At 37.3% G+C, this 18,845-nt stretch overlaps 1 protein-coding gene across 1 annotated transcript in view; it reads right to left on the reverse strand.

The window, feature by feature from the left end:
- The window catches only part of Adat1 (Adenosine deaminase, tRNA-specific 1), a 224,503-nt gene that overhangs the window by 95,115 nt on the left and 110,543 nt on the right, over positions 1 to 18,845 (reverse strand). The window contains exon 4 of the mRNA XM_090384069.1: positions 14,597 to 14,651. Within this exon, the coding sequence (XP_090240195.1) occupies positions 14,597 to 14,651 (55 nt within the window). The remainder of the gene's footprint in view (positions 1 to 14,596; positions 14,652 to 18,845) is intronic.

Here is an 18,845-nt window from a genome sequence, read left to right on the forward strand (position 1 = left end):
TAATGAAATGCACAAGGCATAACTTATGGGTTTTGGTAATTAACTATATAATATCGGTGTAGATACACCATAGTTAACCCATAAATTTGAACTACGTATGTAGTGTAAAAGGCATTGTTTTAATAGTACAGTCAGTCCTCATATAGCACGATAGTTGTGTTCCTAGAAATCCTCGTGCACTGCAAAATCGTGCAATATAAACAACAGGCCCTATGGGAAAAATAGGGTTAGGTGCCGACCACCCAAGATTGGATAGGGTTAGATGCCGACCACACATTTGTAACCAAAACATTACCAAACACAATAAATAATAATCGTAATAAAACACTTACACATTGAAAAATGTAAAATTAATAGTTTAATCATTTAAATTTAGATTCTTACCTTAAAAATAAATCAAGACAGCTTGAGAAAGGGTTGAAGCAGCGGAATTATGGGGAAAGTGATGGCAGGTTGTCATCATTATAGGAATTGGGAGGTGGAGAAGAAGCCAATGAGGACTTTGGACGAAATGTAGTCACGCCAGAACTAAAGGGCTGTGGTTCATTTTCTGTCTCTTTCTTGGGTGTTTTCATAAAAAAAAACATCTAGTTTCTGTTGTTTGGCAATCTTCCTTCTTTCACAAAGCAGCTGCTTATATGGCTCCGAAGCAGGTTGAATAGTATGAAGTGCTCTTCTGCTTCTTTCTGCATTATAATCGTTATCTTCTAGCCATTGCATACTTTTCTCAAATGAATTTAAAACTGAAGATTACTCTGAAGTAGAAAGCTGTTTAATGGTAGCGCTCAGGCATTCAATGTCGCGTCTTCCTCATCTTCCATCTGCCCTCCAGCAACAAGTGTTGCAGTTCTTCAGTTGAAAGTTCATGAGACTGAAGCAACTCTTCTAAATCTTCTTGCTCCAATTCCTCAAAGCCAACCTGCTTTGCAAGGGAAACACAATGTGCTTTTAATTTAGGAAGCTCGTTTACAGGATCAAAGCCTTTAAAATCATTAATAAAATCTGATAAAAGAGGCCGCCAAACACCATGTAAGCATTCTTTTGTCACTTCATTCCAAGCCTCCACAATTATGTAAATTGCATTCTTTATGTTGAATCGCTTCCAGGAGTCTTTAACCATTGGTTGGTGCATTTTCACCTTCTGGTTCTGATATGAGCATCTTAAATGTGCTTCTTGTGTAATACTGCTTAAAAGCAGCAATTACTCCTTGGTCAAGTGGTCAATTACTCCTTGGATAAGAGATGTGTTAGGTGGTAAAAACGGAATTTTGATGTTTGGTGACAGTTCAGGAAGGGTTGGAGGGTGACTTGGTGCATTGTCCAAAATAATTAAAATCTTAAAATCCAAATTTTTCTTTTTGCAGTAGCTTCGAAACACATCCTCAAACACTTCTTGTAGAAGGTCAGTGAAGATCTGCCCTGTCATCCACCTTCTTCTGCTGTTCCTAAAGTAAACACCCAGGGTAGTCCTTACAATCCCTTTAATGCTCGTGGATTGGCTGAATGATAAACAATAACAGGTTTCAGTTTCAAGTTTGCGCCTCTGTAGCCAGGTGGGCAGGAGCAGCATTGCGTAGCACACGCTTCTTGATTAAACCGGGGTTCGAGCCCATGACCACCAAATATGGAGAATGCGGAAACGTCAGGGAATGAACACCGCATATCCCCGGAGCAATATGGCCTTAGTTGCTAATGCTTCCAAAAAACCAAAATAACAAACAGTTTCAAGTCTCCACTTGCATTTGCTCCTAACATAACGGTCAATCTATTCTTAGCAGCCTTGAAGCCTGGAGCTCGTGCTTCCTCTCTTGAGATATATGTTCGTGATGGCATTTTTTTCCAATGCAGTCCGGTTTCATTAAAGTTAAAAATTTGGTCCAGTGTATAGCCCTCTTCTTCAATTAGTTTTTTCAGTATTGGCGGAAATGCTTTTGCTGCTGCTTCATCTGCACTGGCAGCTTCAACTGATAATTTCGCATTGTGGAAAGCATGATGTTTCCTGAAATTATTGAACCAGCCACTACTGGCAGTAAAGGGAGGCCTTCTTGAGGGGGTTTCAGCTTTATTTCTGAGGTCTTCAAATATTACCAATGCCTTTGGTTTTATTGTAAGCAAACTTGTTCCTGATCTCTTCTTTGTTTGATCTATCCAAACAGATAAAAGATGTTCCATCTCTTCCAATTCCTTGTGTCTTGATCTAATTGATTTTGTTACACTTTGTGTTGTTCCTGCTATGAAAGTTGTTTTTATTTTTTCTGCATTCTTTCTAATTGTTTTCATCGTTCCCTCATTTAGGTCTGTAGCACGTACAATATCGCATGTTCTTTCATTCTGCTCAAAGCATTTCACAATTTCGTATTTTTCTTCTATCGATATTGCTTTTCTTTTTCTCTCTGAAGTATTTTCACCAGAACACTTCCTTTTCACACTTTTTTTCAAGTATTTTACTCATGTTTTTGAGAATAGAGCAAAAGTATAAAAAGAACAAAAATGAGGAGGCGAGCTTGATATACATAAACGCACAGCGAACAAGTAGCAACTAAATAAACAATGCAGTAAAGGCGGAAACACCATTCTCACATATTACATGCATAAAATAAAAACAATTTGCAGTTTCCTGTTTGTTGGGGGTTCCTGCTAGTGGGGTCTGTTATAAACGGGTAGTAAAAGTCGATCTAATTACTGCGATAATACTGATAGGTGGAATTCCACCTATCAATATTATTACCTACCACTGATGGTGAAGCTTCATCATCAGTGGGCCTGCCCACTGATGAAGCCCACTAGCTTCGAAACCATCATCTGGGTGGTGGTATCCTCTGAAAATAAATAACAGTAGTCTTCTCTACCAGAGAAGCGTTATTTATTTGAAGTAGTTCAATACCAGCTATCTCGCTGTGAAGGCACCCACAATATAAGATAACGATGCCTTTTACACTACATACGTAGTTCAAATTTATGGGTTAACTATGGTGTATCTACACCGATATTATATAGTTAATTACCAAAACCCATGAGGATTATGTCTTGTGCATTTCGTTTTCAAATACAGTATTCTAAACAGATGCATTCCAAAATTTAATTTGAACCCATGGAAGTATAACTTCCATAACTTTTGAACCCATAACTTAAGATATGTTTAATAAAAACTGAAATACAACATCTATAATATAGATGCAGATAAGACCAAACTGTACTTGGAACCTATATGAGAATCCAAACACCATATTTTCAAAGAATACCAAAAACAAGCAGCAGCAAAGAAGAGGTAGTACAGTGGAGTACATTTCAAAGTCTTTCATGTTGTGAATCTGAGTCTCTACGCCCCAGAAAAGGATCAGTATGACACTTGCTCACAATACAGTATGAGAAACCTTCCACAATCAGACTACAATGCAGACCAAGAAAGAAAGAAGCTGGCAAAAGATGAGAAATCAAAAGATAAGAAACAAGCACAATTAGATCCTTGTATTTGGTGCTAGACTATGCATGTACAGGCTGAACTCCTGTCTCCCCGTCTTCATGTATCTGCAACGTACTACAAAACAAAACTCAAAGTATACAACTGTACAATATACAATCAAGTAACAGAAGAGGTAATATGCTATCTATGGAACGAATCAGATGGCGGAATGTCAGCTGATATTTTTTTCATCAAGTCTCTACAACTTCCTACTAACCAAATGCAATTTTTTTTTTTTTTTTCACCCAACTGTGGAAAAAAAAAAAAAAAAAAAAAAAAATTGTATGGATAGATGGTTGCACATACCAAAATCGGAATGTGGTAATGGCAAATGCACTTTTGAATCTTGCAGTGCAAAAAGATATCACTATCATTCAGAAATATTTAGAAAAGGGCCATACACAAATGATGTTAGTGGATGTCACAGTTTAATAGAGAGAAAGTTTGGCAAAAAAAATAGTGTCCCTGCACAGTATGTCAAAATCTGTAGGAATGCAAGGTCTTCACCTCCAATCGAAACGAAAATCATGACTTTCCAGGATTTCAGTGATTTCTCTAGCAATTTATAATATCCCAGCATTCATCCTGGAGTTCGTGTTGGAGATCCAGTTGTCACTGATCTGAAAGCAATTTTGTATGAACCAAATTACACAATCCAATATAAACTTTCGATGAATGGTGAATGGTGTCATTTGCCTAGAAGACCAAACAAATCTGTAAACTTTCCTTTTCCCATGAAACCTCTATACTCCTCTTAAGGATTGACATTCCCTTGGAGAAGTTTAAACATCTACAAGAACCCAAATTTCACCTTTTGGATGACGACAGGTACTTTTATGATAACTTACCTCACTCATATGTTGAAGAGGGAGGTAAATGTCCACACATTCAAGACGAGATGTAAGAACTGGACAGATGTGTCATTGCACATTACTTTTTCAATTGTTATTCTGCTTGCAACAGAAAGCAAGTTAAAGTGCTTTGTATTTTTCAATGGTTATGTTGCAGTAATAACAAAAATGTTTCAATTAATGCTGTGTATTTTTCAATTGTTTCTTTTCATGTGTATCAAAAACAAATGTAATGCTACATACTGTAAGGTTCACATGATCATTGCTTAAATGCATCCTCTCCTTTATTGTACTACATAAATAAATAAACCCTTTTTACACTAGCAAAGTAGGTGTCATCACTTTTTAAATAATGTGTAATTTGAAACAAGTGATATCAGATACTGTCAAAACCTAGTATGTAGAGGTGCAACATTCAATAGAAGGTGCAAATTACTGTATGTTCTTAAAACTCCCTAAATAACAAGATTTTTGTGCTATTTAGAAATTGTATAAATTGATCCAGACGATATTTGTGTTCATTAAAAAAGTTTTGAAAAAATTACTTCAATTTCTCTAAATAATAAAGTTTTTTTGCTCTCCTGAAAAGTATGCATTTTCAACATATGAAGTTTTGATAGAATGCCAATGATATATTAAGATTTTATGAGTGCATGTTGAATAAAATGCAGCATAACATGTTCTTCTATGGAAATAACTGCTTTTTTTGGCATTGATTTAAAGCAATCAGATGCATTTCATGTCAATCACATAAAAAAATAGAATAAAAATACAGTAAAAGTCCAAAAATCCGGATGCCAGAAATCCGGACCACCCGAGAATCCAGACTTTTCAAAAACTCAAAACTTTTTAAATTTTGAGGACTTTTGTGTGTGTGTGTGTGTGTGCACAATGCATGAGCGCCACAAATGCCCAGCGACAACAAGCGAGCTCGCAGTTGCCATTTTGAAATGAGCAATCAAGCTGTGGCAACGATATAATTTTTCTCCTACTCTTTCCATTTACCATATATAGCATACATATTCACAAGCACATAATAATGGCTCCTAAAATAGATAAACTTCATGGAGTGAAGAGAAAGAAGAACATGTTGAAACTGAGTGACAAACTAAATAATTAAGAAACTAGAAAGCGGTGAGAGCAGTGCTGTTCTAATGGAAACATACAATGTTGAAAAGTCTACAATTTATGATATAAAAAAGGCAAAGAATACAATTCTAAAATTCACAGCCTCGTCTGAGCCTTACAATAAAATTGCTGAGAGAAATAGTTTACATCAGTCAAAATTAGAGAATCTTTATAAAGTGTTGTATGAATGGTTTTTGTTAAAATGATTGGAAGGTATGGCAATTTCTGGGCCGATGCTTATTGCCAAAGCAAGGTCTTTTAAGGAGAAAATGAACATTGAATCAGAGTGCACATTTAGTGATGGATGGCTTAGGAATTTCAAGACTCATCATGGTATTAGACAGATATCGCTGGAGAAAGACAGTCGGCTGATATAAAAGCAGCAACAGACTATAGTGCAACATTTGAAAAAATTGTATCTGACTATGACCTTACAGCCGATCAAATTTATAATGCTGATGAAACAGTGGTTTACTAGAAGTGTTTGCCCACAAAAAACTTTGGCTGAAAACCAAGAACGAAATGCAACAGGGTTCAAGCTTAATAAGGAAAGAATAACCGTTCTTATGTGTGCTAATGCTTCAGGTCAGCATAAAGTTAAACTTTTGGCGATTGGCAAATTTCAGTGCCCATGGGCCTTTAAAAGAATTGTGCACTTACCTGTGATCTATAAAGCCCAAAAGAATGCTTGGATGGACAAAGATATATGTTTTGCAATTGGTTTGTTCATGATTTTGTTCCATCAGTTCGTCAGAACTTGAGAAAATTGGAGAAGCTTGCAAATCACCTCTTCCCTTTGTTTCATTTTTAGCAATGATGCATCTGTATCATGGCAGCCAGTGCTATGTTGCCATTTTTAAATAAAGTCCCTCTGTACCATTTTGTTTCCGTTGTTGTGTCAGTGTTTCCTTCATCATTTCTGCACCTCACGAGGTTCCTTTGGTATGCTTTTCCCAAATCCAGGCCTCTCCTATGAGAAGCTACAGGTGAAAACCTGACTGGTCCTTAAGTTTTGCACACCAGTGTATATGTAGATGGAAAGTCACATTTACAACAGCACAAAACTTACTAAGTGTTGACCTATGGTTAATAGCAGTTTATAAACCTTTCTCTGCAAAGTAATCCATTTTTCAAAAAAAAAAAAAAAAAAAAAAAAAGTAAGTATCCTCTGTATCTACAAATTTTGATAAACATAATTTAATTTTTTTATAAATTTCAGTTATGATGCCATACCCCTACTTCAGATTTCTCCCCTGTATCCCTAAGTATACACATACCTGCTGCACTTGAAAAAGACTGATTCACAGAATTATTTTTTTTTTAGCACAATCACTTCTAGCATAAGCTCCTGAAATTTGACCAATATGTTGCATAACATTGTTGTGTGTGTGTGTGTGTGTGTGCGCGCACAATAAAACCTTGTCATAACATATGCTTGAATGAAAATTTCACTATAATGAAAATATTTAAAGATAATGGCTAAACTCTCTTATTATCAGTGCACTGCAAGTCTCATTTGAAAGAAATAGTTCAGACAAAATATTTCAGTACAATGAATTATTTTCAAATGAGACTAATTTATCTAAAATGAAAAAAAAAAAAAAAAGGAAGGAAAAAGATCAAATGATGCATGGTGACATATTTGGGTACTAGTAATTACTTTTTTTTTTTTGCTTTTATTTATTTATTTTTTTTTTTTGTAAAAGAAACTAAATACTCAGATCGAAGAAAATATATGGAAAGATTATCTGGGAACAGACAGTAACAAATAAGTCCTCTTGTTTTCATGATTTCAAATCTCTCAAGAAACATTCTCATAAGGAGTTCATTTTATTGACAAAAGCAAATATCAGAATCAGTAAACAAAAGCTTATTTTTTTAATATTTGTAAAATAATAAGAGAAGTTTACCTCAATATAGTACGTAGAACACTTCCATATGATACTCTCCAGAAATTAAAATGGAAAAATCGAAAAACTTACATTAGAGTAACAAATAGTTTAAAAAATAATTAAAAATCAATTTAACACAATTAAAAATCAATTTAATGCAATTAAAAAATAAGAAAAATTAATTAAAAGAATTTAACAAAAAAATTGCAAAACAATTTTCCTTCCTGAAGCTGACAATGCTTTTCAACCGTATGTCGTGATCACAGGAATGAAAATTACCGAATAGGGGTGAGTATGAAACTTAAATAGGGATTATTTGTCTTTGCGCATATGTAAAAGCCCATGAATCAGAGATGAGATATGGCCAATGAACATTAACAGAATTTTCATGTAATTTAATTTCTACGGTTTTTGCAATTAATACTCGTGTATAATTATGTTGGACACTAAGTATTTTGGCCTCGTTAAATAAAAAAAAGTGTTTTTCGTTAACGGTGTGAAAGGCTAATTCTGATGCTGCTAAACGAGAAGCACGAACTGAGGCCGCATGTAGATTAACACAAATATTCAAAGGAAAACGCATCGAACCCTGATAAGACAAGTCGCAATTCACCGCAAGATATGTTGTATAACAGGCGATTAATTTGTATTGTGAACGAGGAAAGGACTGAGCGATTGTTCAGTATAGTGTGTAATTTCTGTATTGGTCTGGCCACAATTTTAAATTCGGCATCTTTAAAGAATCTGTTAAGTTGTTTGTGCCACTGTTCAAAATATGGGGCAGAAATAAAGTATTTTTTGATATTACTATTGTTGGTTGGTGTAGTATTTTGTATCCTATCCTTAGCCTGCACCCTAATTCAGTTTACTGTAGGAAGAGGATAACCCCTGTTTAAGAATCTGCTGGTTAATATTTGTATTTCTGAGCCCAAAGCAGGTTCCGTCATTGAATATTTGTAGGCATTTAGAAATTGATTAAAGATAATCGATCTTTTGTAGGTGAAAGGGTGATAGCTGTTATAATGTAGAAGCATACCGGTGTTCGTAGGTTTTTGATAGATGTTAAATTGGATTATATTCAAGTAAGTCCCGAGTAAGCGTAAAATTTAGAAAATTTAATGACTTTGTATCCATATCCTCCCTTTTCAATGTAAATTTGAGCCTAGAATGAATATTATTAAACGAATGTAAAATGTCTTGGATAGTACTACTATCAGTAATAACTAGAAGATCGTCTAAATACCTCCCATAGTATGTGATAAGGGGTCGCAAAGGCATCAAATGTATATGCTCAATCGTTGAGAGATTGATCTCCAATATTAAGCCGCTCAGGCTCAATCCCATTGGCAAACCAAAAATTTGTTTGTACACTTTGTCTCGAAAGGTGATATAGCTGGCTTCAACTAACAGTTTAATTAACTGAAAAATTTCCTTAATAGGAAGTGTCATATAATTAATCGGTATCGAGTTATCATATAACATATCCCAAATAATATCTAATGTGTATTCAACGTTTACATTCATATATAATGAGGTAACATCTAGTGAGAATAAACTGTCATTATCACCAAGTCTACAATCCTTAAGGTTATTAAATAGTGTATCGTAGTTCTTAATCCCAAATTGCATCGCCTGTCTAAAGGGTTTTTATAATGCTATATACATGTATAGCCAAGCTACAAAACAGCTCTGGTTCAATACTATCTAACAAAAGCTTAATGCAAGCTTTTGTTTTGGATTACACTAAAGGTAAATTTTTGTATTAATGCCATCAAAAAAAAAAGTTAAACGTTAAAAACAAACAAACATTGATGTATTAAATGTGAAAAATAATAATAATATCTTCCATAAGTGCATCAAAAGTTATACTATGACCGTTATTTTATTTTTTTTATAACAACACATTTTCTTCAATTATAACACAATTAATGATGCAGCCTGAAAGTAAAAGCCACATTTGAGGAATGATAAAATTGATATTAATGTCATTGCAATAGGGTTATTTTATTTTTTTTAATTTCAGAGGCTTTGTTGCAGCTTATGCAAGAATGAGTGAATATACTCATTCGACTGGCTTCAGGGAAACATTGTCAGGGAAACGGGAAACATGCTTTGTAAAAAGGATACATGGAACAGGACCAGGGTATGTCTGCCAGGGGCAAAAGTTGATGACGTTGTAGAGCGGATATCATCTTTTAAGGGCACAAAAGGTGATATAGTTGTACACGTTGGCACCAATGATATTAAGAGTAGGAGACCGGCGGAATTACTTGACAAGTACAGGTCACTGATGAAAAAAAGCCGTGAATTAGGGTTGAAATTGAAAGTGTCTGCAATTCTGCCCAGACACGATAGGAGGGAGTATATGATGAGAGCCCTGTCAATCAATTCGGCCCTGGAAAGATTGTGCAGGGCTCAAGGGGTAGAATTTTTTTCAGGTTGGTCTGTACTTGTTAACAGGAGAGACTGCTTCTACAGGGATGGGATACACTTAAATAGAAAGGGTGCAAGAATGTTTGCTGATGCTATCGAGGCAGTGTTAGGTGGGTCGGAAAACTGCTAGATTGGGGGGATACAAGGACTAATAGATTAACAGTAGCCACTGGCAGAGGTGAAAGTGATTCTTGCACTGCTTCTATTGGAATGAACCGCAGCCTGGAAAATAAGATGCAGGATATTTCAGAGACTGCTGGGAATCATTGGGGTACAAGTAAACAGATGGGTTGTGTTAGGGTAGCTAAGAAAAAGAACAGGTGCATGTATACTTGTGTGTACACCAATGCTAGGAGTTTAGTAAATAAATTTGATGAATTTGAGGTATTGCTCAAAACATCAAAGGCAGATATTGTGGGGATTTCAGAGACGTGGTGTCACACAGATATAAGGAATGCAGAACTGCAATTTGGGGAGTACAATGTCTACAGAAAGGATAGACAGGATAGGAAGGGAGGAGGGGTTATGCTATTAGTTAAAAAACACATAAAATCCAAGGAAGTGAAGCCAGTCGAAATCGCTGGACAGTGCAGTGTCGAGTCAGTTTGGTGTGACATAAGCATTGGGAGATCAAAATTGAGAGTAGGAGTGTGCTATAGGCCTAATGACTCTGATGAGTATAATAAGAAACTGTTCGGAGAAATAGAGTTGGGCAGTAAATCAGAGAGTCTTATAATGGGGGATTTTAATTTCCCAGATATTGACTGGAATTTGGGGGCTGGTCACTCACACAGTAGCAAGGCTTTTGTGGATTTATTGGATGATTGTTTTCTACATCAGCATGTTCGGGAGGCAACTAGAGGGAGTAATACTCTTGATTTGATTATCAGTAGTGATTCTTCATGCATTAAGAATCTGCAGATAAATGAACCACTTGGTGGCAGTGACCACAGTGTGCTGAAGTGGGAGTTACTCAAAGAGGTAACTACCATTAGGGGTAAAGGGAAGGGGTATTGCTTTCGTTAAGGCGACTACAATGGACTGAGACAGTATTTAAATTCTATACAGTGGGATCAACTGATGATATTGCCAACAGCAAATTCAAAATGGGAAGCATTCAAAGAACTTATCTTGGAAGCTACTAGGCTTTACATACCAACTAAGAAATATTGTTCAAGGTTTCGGCCTAAATGGATGTCAGATGAACTGATGAGGCATATGGCAGAAAAGAAAAATGCATGGGATACATACAAATTAACACGTGACACAGACGCCTATGATAGATACAAGTTGATCTGTAACCAAGTTACAAAGGAGGTTAGGCAGGCGAAGGCAGATTACGAGAAATCCTTGGCAAGGGATGCGAAGAAAAACAGCAAAGAGTTCTTTACTTATGTAAACTCTAGAAGGAAGGGGATGAATCAGATTGGTCCACTTGAGATCGATGGGTCAACTGTTGATAACCCTGCTCAGGTAGCTAACAAACTAAATGAATATTTTGCATCAACATTCACACATGAGGAGTTATTCAGAGAGGGGAATGCCAGAGGTGTATTCAACTCTAGCAGTAAGCTAGAGAATCTTGTAATAACTGAGAGCAAAGTGGAGGAGAAATTGTTGAAGATAAACACAAGAAAGGCACCTGGGGTGGATGGGATCTATCCAGTTATATTAAAGGAGGCAGCAAAGGAAGTAAGCAAACCCTTAGCCAAAATTATGAGAGCTTCCTTGGACTCAGGGGAGGTACCCATGGACTGGAGATGTGCAAATGTGACCCCAATTCACAAAGGGGGATCAAAGGTTGACACAAGTAATTATAGACCTGTGAGTTTAACTTCTGTTCCTGGAAAATTAATGGAGGCACTGGTTAAAGAAGCACTGCAGGATCATCTAGACAAGACTTCAGTTATAGCTAGGACACAGCATGGTTTTGTTAAGGGTAAGTCTTGCCTGACCAATTTGATTGGATACTATGATGCAGTCACAAAAGAACTGGATGCAGGGAATAACTTTGATATTATATACTTGGATCTTAGAAAGACTTTTGATACTGTTGCACATGGAAGACTGCTGCACAAATTGGAGCAATGTGGCATTGGAGGCAAATTGCTGCTATGGATAAAGGGGTGGTTGAGGGGGAGAAGACAGAGAGTGGTAATCAATGGACACTGCTCATCGTGGACTAATGTTATTAGTGGAGTCCCTCAGGGTTCAGTATTGGGTCCTTTATTGTTTTCTGTATTTATAAATGATATTGATGATGGTATATCAAGCTTAATGTCCAAGTTTGCAGATGATACAAAGGTTGGCAGGGTTGTCAAGGACACTACTGACACTATGCTGCTGCAACAGGATTTGGAAAGGTTGAGCAGATGGGCTTCGAGGTGGCAAATGAAGTTTAACATTGACAAATGTAAAGTACTACATATGGAAACAGCAACCCCAGAGCAACGTATCAACTCTGTGGTACTACACTGACAGTGGTAGAGAATGAAAGGGACCTGGGGGTGGTTGTGCAGGCAGATATGAAGTTCTCTGAGCAGTGCAGACGGGCTGCAAGAGTAGCTCATGGTGTATTGTCAATGATATATAGGAATTTTTCTAGCAGGGATAAGGAGGTGATTATTCCCTTGTATAAGGCAATGGTCAGGCCACACCTAGAGTACTGTATACAGGCCTGGAGGCCTCATTTCAAGAAGGATGTAGAGCTGCTGGAACGAGTACAGAGAAGGGCAACTAGATTGGTGAATGGGACAAAGGGGTGCTCTTACGAAGAAAGGCGAATTACAGTGTCTGGAAACTAGGCACCAGCGAGGTGATCTGATAGAGGTGTACAAAGCCTTGAATGGTTTGAGCATGCTCAATGCTGATGGGATTCTTCCTCTTGCTCAGAATAATCACCTGAGAGGGCATAAATTCAAATTGAGGAAAGACAGATGTAGGATAGATGGGCGGAAATTTGCCTTTAGCCAGCGGGTGGTTGGTAGGTGGAACAGACTTCCATCCCTTGTCGTGGAAGTTGATAGCCTAAATAAGTTTAAGGCTCAGCTGGACAAGTATTTCGAACGAACAGAGGGGTGAAGTGGAAGTGGTTATTTTTATTTATTTATGTTACTTTTTTTTTTTGGCTGATGCTGCATAAGCTTGCTTTCTTGCATCAAATGCCTCTACTAATGCTAATGCTAATACGGGCAAATTCCACAAAAGAAAAATGACAAATATATAATACAAAGCTATAAGAAATAAAAAAGTGACACTAACCACAAGTTAACACTGAAGCAAAAGTTCAATAGCAAGTGGAGAAGCACAACAAGATTATAGAGACAGCGTGCAATTGATATTGTTTAGAATCTTCTGTAAGAAGATCTGATTTTTTCCCTGGAGGGGGGAGAATCAAAGGTTTATCAAGATTATCAATACAAGAGTTATAGGGAAAAGGAAAGTTTACTGCACAACCTTTATTTTACATGAAAATGCAAAAAAAGTGAAATGTCAAGAGTAAGCACAGATGGAAGCACGAGTGGACAGATTCTTTTTTTCTTTTTCTTTTTATGCCCAGCAAGTTAAGTGAGAGACTATAAAGTTACCATATTAAAAGAACAATCCAGTTTTATACCCTTAGACTTTTCAAATTCATGTCTGTATTTATTTTAATAACTTTTTTGCATAGCTATAGCAAGCACATATATAGGACGTCTCAGAAATACATGGCATAACTTCAGGAATGAGTTCCTCATAGGTAGACAATAAAAATATTTTATTTTATATCAACATAGTTCCGGAAATGCTTGGTTTCCGAGTTTTGAAGGTCTGTCTATGACACTTAACTGTTCACATCACCTTATAGTAATTATTCAAAATGTCCACCTTCTGACGGAATACAGGCCTCACATCGACATCTAATGGACTCACGAAGATTATGCCAAATTCCTGGCATGTTTCGTATTTTCTCATAACCTGCCACAATTCGATTGCGGAGAGTTTCCACATCAGCTACTGGAGTCGAATTCAATGACTTTAAATGGCCCCACAAGAAGAAATCTAGTGGGTTTAAATCAAGTGAGCATGGAGGCCAGGCAGTTGGTCTACCTATCCACCGACCAGGAAACCTTCGATTCAGGTAATTCCGGGCTAGGTGGCTGAAATGTGCAGAAGCGCTATTATGCATGAAGTGTGCTTGTTGACGAATGATCAGTGGCATGTCATCCAAGAAATCAGGCAGGTTGTTTTCCAGAAAGTTTCTGAATGCCATTTTTTTTTTTTTTTGTTAGTTGTTGGTGCATCAGCTTCTGTAGCCATATTGCACCTTCCAAAGGTTTTGTATTTTGTACTCTGATCCAAGCCTGAGGCGGGATTCGAACCCGCGACCTTTGGGTTGCCAGACAGGCACTTCACCCACCCAGCTAGCCCAATCGGCTTCTGTACACCTGCCCTGTGAGTTTGTTTGGAAGTACATGAGGCCCACTTGCTCCTGATTTGAGTACATGGTCGGAATGGAAAACCAGATTCTGTCAGTACCTTGTGATGAAGGAAATCACCTGCGATAGATAAGACATTCCCGTTAATAACTCGGGAACCAAGCACTTCCGGAACTATGTTGATATAAAATATTTTTATTGTCTACATATGAGGAACTCATTCCTGAAGTTATGCCGTGTATTTTTCAGACACCCTGTATAGACCAAAATTAAAACAGAATTCTTTTGAATTTTTGAAACTTCAAGAATTTCTGAAAATTCTTTTCAAACACTGATATTTTAAACATTATCATCATCCATATCTGTTAACAGTCTAAATATTAATATAAAATAAATAACAAAAAATCAAACCTCAGAAATGACCTTCTTGCTAATACTTCTGCATGACTATCATTCACCACATCACCTAAAGTGAAAAAAAAAAAAAAAAAAAAAAAAACTTATAATTATGTAAAAATGTTTTTATTTTGACTAATCAATTTTTTATTTTTGACATGCTTTTAGTCACTAAGAATTTTTTTAGGATATTAGCATTACTAGTAGCAAAAAATGGTGCATGGGAGCAGACTTATACAGAATCAGCCAAAAATCTACAAACATCATTCTGTCCATCTTCTCTAATAGCATTAGCAGAAGCATATGATGCAAGAAAGCAAGCTTATGCAGACTCGGCCGAAAAAAAAAAAAAAAAAAAAACGCTCCCATTTCACCCCTCTGTTCATTCCAAATACCTGCCAACCAACTAACCACTGGCTAAAAGGAAACTTCCACATATCTATCCTACATCTGTCTTTCCTCAATTTGAATTTATGCCCTCTCAGTTGATTCTTCTGAGCAAGAGGAAGAATTCCATCAACATTGAGCATGCTCAAACCATTCAAGGCTCTATACACCTCAATCAGATCACCTCGCAGGTGCCTAGTCTCCAGACATTGTAATTTGAAAAACTTAAGCCTTTCTTCATAAGAGCAATCCTTTGTTCCATTCACTAATCTTGTTAATAATTTGACTAATCCTCTATTAAATTTATTCAAACTACCACCTCACAAAACTAGATGGAAGTTTGTTCCAACAATCAACTTTCAGCCAGATGGTAGGTAATTAACTGTTGGGTTAAGAAAGAGTGCAAGAATATTTGCTGATGCTATCGAGGCAGAGTTAGGTAGGTCGAAAAACTGCTAGCTTTGGGAGATACACGGACTAATAGATTAACAGTAGCCACTGGCAGAGGTGAAAGTGATTCTTGAACTCCTTCTATTAAAATGCAATTGAGCAGCAGCAGCCTGGAAAGCAAGGCAATGGGGATTTTCAGAACTGCTGGGAGTCATAGTGGAACAAGTAAATGCATGGACTGTATTAGGGTAACTAAGAGAAGAAACAGGTGTATGTATACTTGTGTTTACACCAATGCTAGGAGTATAGTTAATAAATTTGATGAGCTTGAAGTGCTAGTCAAGATATCAAAGGCAGATATTGTTGGGATATCAGAGATGTGGTGTCACACAGACATAAGCAGTGCAGAATTTGAATTTGGGGAGTACAATGTGTACAGAAAGGATAGGAAGGGAGGATGGTTATGCTGTTAGTTAAGAAACACAAAATCTAAGGAAGTGCATCCAATTGATGTTGGTGGACAATGCAATGTTGAGTCTCTGTGGTGTGACATAAGCACTGGGAAAGGAAAAATTAGAGTAGGTGTGTGCTATAGGCCTAATGAATCTGATGAGTATAATGAGCAATTGGGCAGAGAAATAGAGTGGGCCAATAAATCAGAGTGTCTTATAATGGAGGATTTTAATTTTCCAGAGATTGACTGGAATTTGTGGGTTGGTCACTCACACACTAGCAAGGCTTTTGTGGATTTATTGGATGATTGTTTTCTACAGCAGCATGTTCGGGAGGTAACTAGACGGAGTAATACTCTTGATCTGATTATCAGTAGTGAATCTTCATGCATTAAGAATCTGCAGATAAAGGAACCACTAGGTTGCAGTGATCACAATGTGCTGAAGTGGGATTTACTCAAAGAGGTAACTACCATCAGGGATAAGGGAAGGGTTTTTGCTTTCGTAAAGGTGACTACGGTGGTCTGAGACTGTATGTAAATTCTATACGGTGGGACCAACTGATGATGTTACCAACAGCAAATTCAAAATGAAAGCATTCAAAGAATTAATCTTGGAAGCTACTAGGCTTTTCATACCAACTAAGAATTATTGTTCAAGATTTAGGCCTAAATGGTTGTCAGATAAACTAATTAGACATGTGGCAGAGAAGAAAAATGCATGGGATACATATAAATTAACAGGTGACACAGAAGCTTATGATAGATATAAGCTGGTCTGTAACCAAGTCACAATGGACATTAGGCAGACAAAGGCAAATTACGAGAAATCTCTGGCAAAGGATGCAAAGAAAAACGGCAAAGAGTTCTTTACTTATGTAAACTCTAGAAGGAAGGGGATAAATCAGATTGGTCCACTTGATATCGATGGTTCAACTGTTGATGATCCTGCTCAGGTAGCTAACAAACTAAATGAATATTTTCAAACTACATTTACACATGAGGAGTTATTCAGAGAGGGGAATGCCAGAAGTGTATTCAACTCTGGCAGTAAGCTAGATAATCTTGTAATAACTGAGAGTAAAGTGGAGGAGAAATTGTTGAAGATAAACATAAGAAAGGCACCTGGGGTGGATGGAATCTATCCAGTTATATTAAAGGATGCAGCAAAGGAAGTAAGCAAAGCCATAATTATGACAGCTTACTTGGACTCAGGGGAGGTGCCCATGGACTGTAAATGTGCAAATGTAATGCCAAACCACAAAGGAGGATCAAATGGAGCCACAGGTAATTACAGACCTGTTAGTTTAACTTCTGTTCCAGGGAAATTAATGGAAGAACTGGTTAAAGAAGCATTGCAGGATCATCTAGACCAGACTTCTGTTATAGCTTGGACACAGCATGGGTTTGTTAAGGGAAAGTTGTCTGACCAATTTTATTGGATACTATGATGTAGTTACAAAGTAACTGGATGCAAAGAAAAAAAAAAAAAATTTTGATATCATATATTTGGATCTTAGAAAGGCTTTTGATATGGTGGCACATGGAAGACTGCTGCACAAATTGGAGCAGTGTGGCGTTGGAGGCAAATTGCTGCTAGGAATAAAGGGATGGTTGAGTGGGAGAAGACAGAGTGGTAATCAATGGACACTGCTCGTCATGGATTAATGTTATTAGTGGAGTCCCCCAGGGTTCAGTGTTTGGTCCATTATTGTTTTCTGTATTCATTAATGGATATTGATGATGGTATATCAGGCTGAATGTCCAATTTTGCAGATGATACGAAGGTCGGCAGGGTTGTTAATAACACTAATGACAGTACGCTACTGTAACAGGAGCTAGAAAAGTTGAGTAGATGGGCTGAGAGTTGGCAACTGAAGTTTAACATTGACAAATGTAAAAGTACTGCATATGAGAAGCAGTAACCCCAGAGTAGCATTAGCATTAGTAGAGGCATTTGATGCAAGAAAGCAAGCTTATGCAGCATCAGCCAAAAATAAAAAATAAAGTAAAATAAATAGATAAAAAATAACCACTTCCACTTCACCCCTCTGTTCGTTCGAAATACCTGTCCAGCTGAGCCTTAAACTTATTTAGGCTATCAACTTCCACAACAAGGGATGGAAGTCTGTTCCACCTACCAACCACCCGCTGGCTAAAGGCAAATTTCCGCACATCTATCCTACATCTGTCCTTTCTCAATTTGAATTTATGCCCTCTCAGGTGATTATTCTGAGCAAGAGGAAGAATCCCATCAGCATTGAGCATGCTCAAACCATTCAAGGCTTTGTACACCTCTATCAGATCACCTCGCTGGTGCCTAGTCTCCAGACACTGTAATTCGCAAAACGTAAGCCTTTCTTCGTAAGAGCACTCCTTTGTTCCATTCACTAATCTTGTTGCCCTTCTCTGTACTCATTCCAGCAGCTCTATATCCTTCTTGAAATGAGGCCTCCAGGCCTGTATGCAGTACTCTAGGTGTGGCCTGACCATTGCCTTATACAAGGGAATAATCACCTCCTTATCCCTGCTAGAAAAATACCTATATATCACTGACAATACACCATGAGCTACTCTTGCAGCCCATCTGCACTGCTCAGAGAACTTCATATCTGCCTGCACAACCACCCCCAGGTCCCTTTCATTCTCTACCACTGTCAGTGTAGTACCACAGAGTTGATACGTTGCTCTGGGGTTGCTGTTTCCCATATGTAGTACTTTACATTTGTCAATGTTAAACTTCATTTGCCACCTCGAAGCCCATCTGCTCAACCTTTCCAGATCCTGTTGCAGCAGAATAGTGTCAGTAGTGTCCTTGACAACCCTGCCAACCTTCGTATCGTTGCAAACTTGGACATCAAAGAGGTAACTACCATTAGGGGTAAAGGGAAGGGTTATTGCTTCCGTAAAGGCGACTACGATGGACTGAGACAGTATTTAAATTCTATACAGTGGGACCAACTGATGATGTTACCAACAGCAAATTCAAAATGGGAAGCATTCAAAGAACTTATCTTGGAAGCTACTAGGCTTTAC

Source organism: Mastigoproctus giganteus, chromosome 10 (genome assembly GCF_048544385.1).
Source record: "Mastigoproctus giganteus isolate SK-2022 chromosome 10, ASM4854438v1, whole genome shotgun sequence".
NCBI classification, from domain to species: Eukaryota; Metazoa; Arthropoda; class Arachnida; order Uropygi; family Thelyphonidae; genus Mastigoproctus; species Mastigoproctus giganteus.